Source organism: Sitophilus oryzae, unplaced genomic scaffold, assembly GCF_002938485.1.
Source record: "Sitophilus oryzae breed Bouriz unplaced genomic scaffold, Soryzae_2.0 scaffold_186_pilon_pilon, whole genome shotgun sequence".
NCBI classification, from domain to species: Eukaryota; Metazoa; Arthropoda; class Insecta; order Coleoptera; family Curculionidae; genus Sitophilus; species Sitophilus oryzae.
The window spans coordinates 740,068-752,339 of record NW_022146579.1 but is presented as its reverse complement, the minus strand read 5'-3'; the positions used below and the strand labels follow the sequence as shown (position 1 = coordinate 752,339).

The window sequence follows — 12,272 nt, the reverse complement described above, 5'->3', positions numbered from 1 at the left end:
ACACTGCTCATCCACGCCGGTTTGAGGCCGGATGAGATCGGATATCTCGTGAGTCGAGTCGATTTAGACACTCGCCAAGTCGGTAGGCCATTGACCATGATATGGCCGAGGACCGCGGTTCGGATTCTGCGTAAACAAAGTAGGCCTCATCCAGTTTAGCCATGGCAGCAAAAAGGAGACGTTAACTTGAAACTGAACTGAAGCTGCAACGTCTCCATAATATGCTTTATTTTTATTATCTCGGTTTTTATATTCCTCGCAGGAGATATTCTATATACCTACTTCTTTGATTTTCCACAGCGTTATCAATAATTCTGTTTCAATTTTAAAGGTACTCATTGATTTACAGCTGCAAAGACGCTTATTGAAATAAATTGCAACGCAGCACTTCGACCGCAACGGATGGTCCGCGTGTATGTGAAGTAGCCTATTTAAACACGTAGCCGCACGCGCGCGGACGGATAGGCGTCGAACGAAATCATCCGGGCGGAGCATACGCGTCCTATGTGAAATTGTTCATTTAAACTCATGCTACTTGCTCGAACTCGCGAACGCGACGGTTCGCGCGGACGCTCCGCTCCATGTGAAACAGCACTTCACAAAAACTTGAAGGAGAACAGCAAAAAAATGGATTGTATATTATTTAGGAATATGTAATAATAATAATAATTACTTTGTTGAGTAGTGTATATTATATAAATTGTGTCTCTGGATTGACTATAGCTATCTCTTGCTGAAGTTCTATAGAGTGATACAGCTGATTATAGTAACTGTTAAAACTATGTATAACAGGGTATAAATAAAAAATGGTATGTTTTAAAGGTAGTAATGTATTTTTTAAATCACTTTACAGCTTGAACACGGCTTTAGCAATTTTTCCAACTTTTAACAAATCCATCGCTTTCTGGTACTCTTTTAACGTGAACACTTCCACTCCAAGTTTGCTGTAGTCCAAGTATCTGGTTCCTAGAGCCTCGATGAAGCCGACTGATTTCACGAAACTGAATGGATTCACGTTTACGGCAAAAATAGATATTTCTTTGAGATAGAGCTGATATGGAGAAACCCTGAAATATCAATAAAAGTGATTGGTTGTGAAGCGACAAAGTTGTTTTTTTCTTGTAATACCAATAAGAAATATTTTAATCAAAAGTTTAATTTTATGTCATTAAAAGTCTAGTCACACAGATGCCAATCACGTCTCATAGCCGTACCGTCTCAGTCTAATTCAGTTAATACCTAAAGGTTATTCACACATATCAGTCAAAAGTTGTTCTCCGACTCAGTTAGTTGTAGTGGGCTTCTCTCAAAATTTGCGTGAGTAATTTTACATACAACGAATTAGCTCTGATTGATGTAGTTTTTGATGAGGAAGAATCTGTGTCTGTGAAAGAAATTCCGAGAATGGCAAACACAATATTAAAGTATGATCAATTTACTACAAAACGCATTTAAACAAACAGCAATATAGTCCATTTAGACTTGACGAGTATGTCACCGCAAAACACACTTCACCCTCTCATTACATTGGCTACATGCAAATTTGTCTAATTTTTATTGACGGCACGCATCGTCTATTTTTTTACGAGAAAGTTCGATTAAACCGAGCAGTTGTTATCGGTAAAATAGTGCCGTGATTTTATAAATTTTTTATTGTGTTTCTTCTTAATTTTTCAATTTTTATAAAGATTAGATCTCATTTACGAGGAAAAACGTTGAAAAAAATAATACTGATTAGGTATTTATTTTGAAAATTTTGTATAAGAGCTCAAACATACTGACGATCAGATCGTAGCGACCTGGCCGTTGGCTGGTCGTAGACCATCAGTAATACCTGTGGTAATACCCTTGTAATACCATTAAATCAAGTGATACAACGCGCACTAACGTCCACGACCAAGCGGTCGGAGCTGTTGGCTGGTCGCTGCGATCTGGTCGTCGCGTCAGTGCATTTCAGCGCTAAGTAAGTAATATTTAAAATATTTATGTCTCGTAGCTACAGACAGGATCGATGTACTGTACGTACATACATAAGACTTGGTTGAAAAGAGAAACTGACGAAGAATTTTGTACTCTTTTTGAGAAACTAAGTAATGATTGAACCAAGCTGTAAGAATTGCGTATTTTAGAATATCTAAAGAGTCTTTTTATATACTTCTTAATAATATAGAACTCCACTTGAAGAAACAAGATACTCATTGGAGAAGAACTATTTTGTGTAAAATGTCATTCGTCGACTTCGGTACTAGTACTTAATGAAATATATTTTTATTATCAGAGAAGTATTGTTTATTTTTTTGAAAGAATCATATTCATGAAATTACTTGAAAAACTATTTTTTAGAGATTTTCTATGTAGAAAGTACCTTTAATAAAAATCTATCAAGAGTGCAAGACTTGCAAGAGTTTTAAAGCAAAACCAAGACCAAACTGAACCTTGCAAGACCAATACTACTTATTAGACTGCAAGAACAAGGAGGGTTTTGCTCTTGGTCTTACATTTGCTTATCACTATATGAACTTACGTTATTGTGCCGTGAGGAGGTGCAACTCCAAAACAACACAATCTGCCTCCTTTGTCTAATAAGCTTAATCCCTCCTCAATTGCGGGACAATATCCACTGCAATCTATGACAACGTCGAAACCATATCCAGGTACTGTTTCCTTGTTTTTCCTTAGTTGGTCAGGTGTGATAAGATCATATCCAGTATCTAAAGTAGAATTTTAGTAAATATAAAAGGTGAGAGTCTACGCCTACCCCCAAATACGATTGAAATTATGTTAAATCTACCATCACTACACATTTTCAATACCAGACCTGTCATGTACAGGTTAATTTATGGTCAGTACACATTTAACAACAGCTATATACAAGGTATATCTTTAACGTATATCTTTAACAAAAATATTAGTACCTAATAAGTAAAGACAGAAAGGCTGTTAAAGCTCTAGTGGAAGCTGTTGGGACAGATTTTGGCAGTCTAATGAAATGAAACGACAGAACACATTTTATGTCAATGGGACAGCCTGGCAAATGTGCGCTCTTTGTATTAGGTAATGATAGACCATTGACAAAGAGCTATATGGAATGTTCAGTCTCCAAGACTCCAAGTTCCTAGACTTTTTGAAAAGGACAGGCCTGGAAAATGTAGCTTAGAGATCAGAAGAAGCTTACAGTAGATCAGAAAAGGTCGCAGTAGAACAGGTTGATAGTCACCTCAAAAAGAAATCTAATCTAAAGGTAATGGCACCATGTAATATGAATTAGAATGAAAATGACGTTGTAGTAGGTGCAGAAATATAGCAATATCAGTAGGTTGGTGTTTATTTGATATCATTGTTAGATATTTACCTAGTTTTTTTGTGTAATTGAGTCTGCTAACGTTTGGTTCGGATACTGTCACTCGCCTATGACCTTGGAGATGTAACAGGCAAACCCATAAGTTTCCTATTATACCGGCACCAAGGACCAATATTCTGGAGCCTACGGTTACAGGCGATAGCATGTCCCATCCGTGAGACAAGCATGAAATTGGTTCAGCCAATGCCCCTACAAATTACAAGAAAACTAAATTAATGTGATTTCTAAAGTGATAAATGTAGATTGCATAAAAAATGTGAAAGTATTTCTAAAGGCGAAGGATAAAACAATTTAACCCACGACAACTTTTGATGAAAAAATCGTGCCCCAATCAGCCCCAATCGGACGGTTCATCCAGACCAGGTGAAAAGTTTAAACAGCTCTGTGTCTTTTTTTAGTTCGCTTTACATTTACCAGTCGAATCTCTGTCTTTTTTTGTGTTTACTCGTACACATGCGGGCAGTTAGATAAGTTCAGTTTAGATTGCAAATAACAAAAGATAAGTGAATATCTAGGTAGGTACGCAGACCATGTCATCACTATCATCAGCATTTCCAGCTTATTTAACTATTTTCAATTACAGTGTAGCCTCTCTCGCATATTTAGGTAATCTCTTTGTAGTTGGGCCAATCTCTATCTATTGTCTATTGTTGGCTATGCGGGACCAAGTTATCCCTGCTAATTTCCTAATATCATGGTCCCATCTCAGGTTTGATCTTCCCCTAGCTCTCTTAATTCCTCGTGGGTACTATGCTGTAATTTTTGTGGTAGGTACATCTGTTGTTCGTATTTCTTGCCAAATTTGCCCATTGCCACTTGAGGGATTTGATCTCTGGATGACATCTATTACCCGGGTCTTTTGTCATATGGACTCTATTCTTTTAACAGTCTTTCTTGAATATTCCCAGCATAGTTCTTCCATTGAGCGTTTTGCGACCTGCAGTTTATAATGCCCGTTTTAAGTATCCAGGCTTCGCATGCATATTACTGGTTGTACACATTGGTCGGAATGTTTTCTTCTTTAGGTAAAATTCCATTCTAGATTTGAATATGATTAAGTTTCTTAAATTTACTACCTATATCGATACCTAAATAAGTATCTAACTTAAGAGATTTATCAGATGAACTGCTTTTGTCTAATACCACTTAAAGGAAGAACAATTGAATGAAGAGTCTGAGACTCTCAAGTCTCTAATTATTAATTAGATGTACTATAATCAATTATAATATTATCTTATTATGAGTTTTTTTTTCATTAATTTGTTTTATGGCACTTTGAACTTTTTATCTTATTTTTAGAATTCATTAATATTCCTATCCTGTTCAAACAACAGCACTGATATCGATATCAATATTGTTTTTTATTTATGTCTTGTACATTATGTAACAGTGTGTTGTTCAAGCGGGTTGCATAAATTAATATTAAGAGATAAAATAAATCTTATTTTGTTTGTTCAGCTGTTTGAAATAACGAATGACAATCTTTTTTGTTATTGTTGAATATTGAAAAATGAATCTACAGGGCGATGAAACTTGAATGAAATATGAACTAGGAGAAATATTAAACAAAGAATACTAGTGAACTTTAAGTATACAGGATGTCACATCCATGTCTGAGTGAAAAATCCTGTGTTTAGTCAGTATTTAGGACTTGTACAGAGGTATATTATAAAACACACAGTATGATGATTTCAAATAATAGATTTTGCAATATATTTGATACCAATTAAATTTTTAGTTACGCAATCGAAGGCGCAATTTTTAAATTCATTGTTGCCAACCATCGAAAAATTTAAATTTCGCGCTGGGGATTCAGGTGGTAGCTCTGCTGTAAAAAATGTCAAGTTGCCACATTTATTTATTAATATCCTGACTTTGTCATTCATTTTGACTCTTTAGTTTTGTAAAACGAGTTTTTGGTTTAAATAAACAGTGTTGCAAGTTGTTGTTGTTGGTTTAAATAAACAGTGTTACTTTAAGCTTAAAAATGTTCACTAGCAGATCTTGCAGTCCAACCTTGTTCTTTTTAGAACCTCTTTTAGTGCAAAGTGTATAAGATATATAGCTTAATAGCTGTAAAAAACTCATCGCAACTTTATTAGAATATTTTGGACGGGAAAGCGGTCGTAATGATCCTTTATGTCCCTTAAGTGCTGTTAAGAAGGTGAGTTTTATTGATGTAAATAATAACTTTTTATAAACATATTTATAATTAATTTATTCTTGTTTCTTAAAATATTTTGGTTAAAAGAAAATATATAAAAGTGGGCAACGCTGTGCCGGATAAGCTTAATCATGTGACTAAAAGTTTATTTGATATGAACTATACCTACCTTGTTCCAGTGATACACCATCGGGTAATTTTTGAAGCGAATGATTAGGTACCAAAGCGTAGGTACCCCAACCACCATGCCTATGAATTCCTATGGTGCTGTTAATTCCACCGATATTGCAATAGTGTGGATTGCCAGAATGACAATAGTCGCAGCATCTGCATCCTCTAAAATGATACTTCTGATTATTTTGAATAATTTTTCAATTGAGGTAAAAGAAAATTATTAAAATCAAATCGATCATCTACTTACTCATTTGGATCTATAGATACTCTGTCTCCTTTTTTTACATTGTTTACACTAGGTCCAACATCAAGAACTGTCCCAGAAAACTCATGTCCGAGTGTAACAGTATCTTCGCTACATGGAAATTCTCCCTACGGATCAATACAATAGAATATACACTATATAGGGTGCTACAAATTCGAGGTACGAGCATTGGTGTCTCGGAAACCGTAATAGATACGAAGATGTTCACCAAGATGCTATCGAAAAAGTTTTAAAAATTTTAAGGATTGCTGAGTTTTTTTGGAAAAAACGGACTTTTTTGAAAATCAATTTTATTTTTTCCTGTTGTTACTTTTTAGAAAATCAAAAAACTAATTGCATATTCTCATAGCCATTTTATTAGGGCTATCTGATAGTATTTTTATATTAGCTGATAGTTTGTGAGATACAGAGGCCAACCAGTGCCCTCTATTAAAAGATCAGCCTGCGGGCGGACTTTTGTTTACTTCATCAGCTGTACATACTTAGATATTGGGTTAGATTCCGTTTCATATTTTGTCGGTTGATTTTTGGTTTTAACTCTTTGATTTTTTGTATTATTTATTATTGTAGTGCAAAAAACTAATTATTTTGGTGTTGAAGTGACATAAACTACTACCAGATATATGGTCACTCTCGGTTTCGCATAAAAAATAGAAATTTTAAAAATTACACGTTGTGTAAGTGATTTAACCTAAAAGTGCCCATACATTTTTTACTTATCGTGATTTTTGTGTGTGTTTTTAAGACTCTAACAATTCATCAATAAAGCTTAAGTGGAGTGTGTTTTGGTGCTATGCCTCATCTTTGTTGTGTTCCTGGTGGAAAGGATAGTTATACTAGGCAGCCTAAAGTGTCCGGAAGAGCAAGAAAAGTGGGTACGAGTTATAAATCAAGAGAATTATATTGAAAATATCTTTAATAAATTTAAAAAATAATATTCTCCCATGATGGGTATTAATGAAAACTGGACAATTATGTTTATTTTATTTGTATTGTGGCATCTCCACTCCAAGTGTTGTTGGTTCAGCTTCAATAGATTCAAACACGTAAGTAGGTATTATGATCTAGGGAAAATAAAGAATATGTGTATTAAAGATCATGAAAAAGATTATTATTTTGAGTTCAAATTTTAAAAAAGATTTTTGTAAAGACAAGACTGATACAGTTTAAAAGAAGAATGTGTTTTGTTTTGATAATATATAATGTATGTTAAGCATAACATATATTTGTTCAGTAATTTTAATGAATAGTATTGATTATTTATAATACCAAATTAATATCAAATATTTAAGTGATGGCTGAATACAATATGAATAAAATAACAATAAAATTGGTATATTTGCATAATACAAAATTAAGTTTTAAGAATAAAGGTGTTACTAAAAATACTAAGAAATTCATATTTCTTTGTTTTAATTGGTCTAATGTTATTTACATTTTACGTAAGAATTATACGTATCATCGAAAAAAAATCGGCGTCTAGTTGGCTTGGAAATGAACATCGATGACATTCCCTAAATAACTGTACACATAAAATAATTAACTAGAATTTTACAATCTTGGAAAATTTGATATTCTTGAACCTTGATTCTAAATATTCTAAATTTTTTGATTTTCTTGGAATTTAGGTTCGGGAAAAACGCTGATTGATTTTTCATTTGGTTTTTCATTATTTTTATTTGGTTTAAAAAACGGTTCGGCTAACATTATAGCCTCCATCAGTGTTGTGTCATATGAAAAAAATATAATCCAAAAAATTGCATATAAAATATTCACACCACGCACATAATGTTTACTGCGTACTCCATAGTCAATGTAGATAATTTTAGTGTTAAGAATAATAATTTTAAAAAATATGTGGTCATCTTTTGATAAGTTTATATTAGTTTATTAATTGCAGTAAACATTATGAGGTGTGAATTATATTGTATATGTAATTTTTGGATTATATTCGACACTATTTTTCCTCATATGACACAACACTGTGAAGGCTAAAGTTATAGTGAAACGTTTTTTATATACTAAATAAAAATAATGAAACCCAAATGAAAACTTAATCAGCGTTTTTCCCTGAACCTAAAACCCAAGAAAATCAAAAATTTTAGAATAATTTAACATATAAAATGCCAGCGATCTTCATTTCATAGCCATCGCTGACGCCTTTTTAGATAATATTGTATTATTTGTAAAAATATAATTTTTCGAACATTGATACTTGCAAAATATACATATAAATTTTGTGAATGCAAATAATAATACATCACTATTAGTAGATATTAAATGTTTTTGTTAAACTAGATCGATTTTCAAACCCCAAAATTTAAAATATATTTACATTTTACCCATTATCTTATGTACCTATACATTATTTGTACATTGTAAAACATTTGCTGCATTTGTATGGTTCATAGTTTATTTGCCAAAGTATTTATTACTATAAATAGGTATATATGTTGTAGTTATTAACTGTATATTATGTATATTTCATTTAAACTATATTATTTTTAAAATACAAACCAAAAATCCGAGGAATAATTATGTTTTCCATGTATTCTACAACATATTTATTAATCCGTTATATCTAACTAGCGTGACGTCATAAATCTCGCCCGGAGGCTGATCTTTTAATAGAAGGCACTGGGCCAACTTAATTTTTTAAAATATGGACCTGCATTTTTTATTTCAAGTTTTGAAAGAACTCGATCTCCTGAGTACAATGATATGCTATACTTGATATTTTTGTTTTGTTTTGGGTACCTTAACAATAACAAAACTATAAGACTAAGTCCGACTCTGGTTTTTTAAACTATTTAATTTGATTATATTCATCGCAACAATATTGATCAGCGCTAATTAACATTGAATAAGGAAAATCGAGCCAAATGAAAGATTCAAATAAATAATATCCAGGTCAGCAATTTAAAGATATTATTTTTAACTCTTTTTATTGTAAATTTGAAATATCAGTGTACGATCCAATAATATTGTTACGTTTTTCGTCGGTTCCGTGTGGATAGAAAGTCACAATTTATTTAAACACTATTTATTTAACACTAATTAACAAAAACAATAACGATAAAAAAAACTTAAAGAACTATTTACAAACGATTTATAACTAAGAATTTATTTTGAATTTTAGCGCGTCAACTGCACTGGTATATTTATAACTGCCCTCTCTAGGCCACTGCCGCCGGCTTTTATACCTACAGCAAAAGAAATCTAGAATAGTCCATAGATCGTTAGGCGCATAGAGAAGGATTTCGAATGTTCTCGTATGTACTAGTCCATTCTAGTGGGTCTCGATTCTCCTCGAACGAATGAATCATTGCGGTGTCTATGCGATGTTAAGGTCATCCGAGGGCGGGCCATATGACGAGGTTAGGTCGAGTTCACACCGGCTCGCAACAATATGCATAATATTAAACGTAGTTATAAATAAATCAAGTTCTACAAACTAGTTTCTAATGCTCTACATGTTCGAAAGGGTTACCACCCTCCCTAATGCACAATTTTTTTCGTTTAATCTTATTTATAGCTCTTTGAACATATATCTTCTTATACTTCCGAATGCATTTTGTACTCTTTATTGTAAATATTGAAATGTATTGATTTCACTTTTAGAAATGACGTTAAGTCATGCCCTCCTCCTCTTGGCGACAGATCCAGGAACCTCGCTGGCCATTATACTGCTCTACTATTTCCAATCCATCTTCCGGGGAAATGATTTGAATGTTTATATTATATTATATTTATATTATTTTTCATTATTTTATTGCAATTGATTTTCCGTATTCAATGTTTTACCCCGCGTCATTGTTAAGTTTGAAAGCTTATCAATATTGTTAACGATAAATAGATTAAATTATTTAAAAAAAAACAGAGCCGGACTTAAGAATATTTAGTGTGGCGTATCATTGTACTCAGGAGACCGAGTTCTTTCAAAACCTGAAATAAAAAATGCGGGTTCGTATTTAAAAAAAAATAAGTTTGCCTCTGTATCTCACAAATTATCAGCTAATTTGAAAATCTAAAAATACTATCAGATAGCTTTAATAAACTGGCTATGAGATTGTGCAGTTTTTTGATTTTCTAAAAACTAACGACAGGAAAAAATTAAATTGATTTTCAAGAAAATCCGTTTTTTCCAAAAAAACTCAGCAATCAATTTGTAAAAAAAATAATTAAAATTGGCCCACTAGAACAAAATATATTAAATTTTAAAATACTCAAATCAAAATTTTTGGTGTGTTCGTTTTTCGTGCCGGTGAGTGCATTCCTAAAAAAAATATTTTTTCTCGAATTTTAAACTATACCATTAAAAAATGATTTCACTCATTCAATTACAACCTTCTTAAGGCCAGCTGGCAGTAAGTGACATTAAAAATAAAGAAGAGAACGGACCAAGTAAATTATGTTTAGGGGTTGACCTCTCCAAAATTGTCATCGATTGTCATTCCCCAGCCGTCTATGACAGCGTTTTTTTTTTCGACCGTATAGTATTTTTATTAAATCTGTCTCTAAAATTCTGGAGCAATAATTGTACGTTTGTATACTCGGGCAGAGAAAAAATATACATTTATTATTATTTTTCTAGTATTTTATATGATCTCTTACCCCAATTATATGCAAGTCAGTACCACAAACCCCTGCATATGCAACTTTTACTAATACTTGATTCGGTTCAGTGATCTTCGGTACGGGTATCTGCACGTACTGCAACTTTTTGGTCTTTCCTGTGAACTGAAGAGCCTCCATGCTTATCCCAACACAAATTACTTTGAACTAATACTGATACATAACAGATTTCTTATATACATAACAGTCGTTGATAATAATGTTTTTATGTACAGGGTCGTGTAAATTCTTATTTTTTTCTGATTAAAGTTATGTGTATAATTCAAACTTCTTGATTATTGCGATAAATTAAAATTGCAATTAAATATAATAAATTAAATATGCATTCTAAAGGTAGAGGAAATCTTTTTTATTATTATTTAAAATATTAAATAATTTTTTATACTAATTTAAAAGCAATAATACGAAAATTATTTGTTAAAAATAATAAATGATTATAACAAATAGTGTCTATAAAAATTAAAAAAAAAAATGTAAACATTGCGTTGAATTCAAATGAAAACCAGCATGTCATTGGCTTTTTATTAGTAAAAAGTCACGGACATGCTGATTTCCGATACAAAATGCCTAACGTTTCAGGATTTCCTCTAGGAAAGGCAAGACATTGTCGTTGGTGAGGAAGCTCCTGATCAGGTGCTAGGGGGAATCCCCTCTAGTCCAGGGTTGCCACCCGTCCCGATTTTGTCGGGACAGTCCCGATTTCGACCTGAAATTCCTGCGTAAATTTCTTTTTTTTTTTTCGATCTAAAATTCCGCAAAATATTTTTTTTTTATTTCTTAATCTAACATGTAGTGTGACACAAACAAATAATTACTTATTTGTGTATTTTTCCTTTAAAGCCGATTATTATGAATTAAAAAAATCTACTAGATACAATTTCATATTATAAATATTTCAATATATTTTTCTTTATATGTATAAATTCTAGTAAGCCACTGCGAAAATTACCTATATGTTTTTATTATTAATATAAATTCAAAAAACAGATAATATGGCATTTTCCATAATTATTATACAACTGATAGCAAATACATTTATTAGATAATACTGTATGATGTTACGTTAATTTTGTTATTATTGTCGCCGATATTTTTTTAACATAGTCGGACGTTCTGCGTATTTTTTGGATAAAATTTAAGATACATTTTGGTTGTTTTGTACGCCTCTGCATTTCGTTTATAACTAAATTTAGTCAAACACAATTATTTAGCTAATATTATACTATTTATTGAGTATATCAGGATCAGGTGATTACTCTAGTAGATGTTTAATTAGATGGATAAATGATGTACAATTATTCTTTTTATCTATAAATAGTTAGGCAAATATTTTGGAAGTATATTTTTGTCTAAGCGACTCTACATATCTTTTATGTGTTAGTCTGTTGTAGGAGAATTTATATTAAAATTCTATATTAGTGGATGAATTATACATGATGTTACTTAAGTATGTCAAAAAATTACTGAAATATTTTCATATATATGGAACAGAGTCAAGTAGAAGTAAGGTGTGTCTATTAATTTTATTATTTTTCATAGGTCAAAACTAGTAATAAAACGCAATGGAAGTCCAAAATACATCACCCTCTATTAGTATAATTATTCCAAAACCATATTACCGTAAAACTAAATAATTCTAACGATAATAAATTATTATATCCTTTATCAAGTTA

The 12,272-nt window shown here is 31.9% G+C and overlaps 1 protein-coding gene across 1 annotated transcript; it reads right to left on the bottom strand.

Moving 5' to 3' along the window:
* Positions 1 to 812: 812 nt before the first annotated feature.
* LOC115883327 (D-arabinitol dehydrogenase 1-like) lies at positions 813 to 10,758 on the bottom strand. Its single transcript, XM_030901677.1, has 6 exons — positions 10,579 to 10,758; positions 5,947 to 6,071; positions 5,695 to 5,861; positions 3,353 to 3,550; positions 2,525 to 2,711; positions 813 to 1,067 (listed from the first exon to the last, which is right to left on the bottom strand). Exons 1-6 carry the CDS (start codon positions 10,717 to 10,719, stop codon positions 848 to 850), a joined length of 1,038 nt encoding a protein of 345 aa, XP_030757537.1. The 5' UTR covers positions 10,720 to 10,758; the 3' UTR covers positions 813 to 847.
* Positions 10,759 to 12,272: the final 1,514 nt, after the last annotated feature.

What these genes read in the sequence shown, in the direction of transcription:
- LOC115883327 (XM_030901677.1), bottom strand. Translation starts at nt 10,719, where the DNA reads ATGGAGGCTCTTCAGTTCACAGGAAAGACCAAAAAGTTGCAGTACGTG. An exon ending in GTATCTATAGATCCAAATGA is followed by an intron (nt 5,862 to 5,946) that starts GTAAGTAGATGA and finishes GTATCATTTTAG; the next exon opens with AGGATGCAGATGCTGCGACT. An exon ending in TGGTGTATCACTGGAACAAG is followed by an intron (nt 3,551 to 5,694) that starts GTAGGTATAGTT and finishes TGTAATTTGTAG; the next exon opens with GGGCATTGGCTGAACCAATT.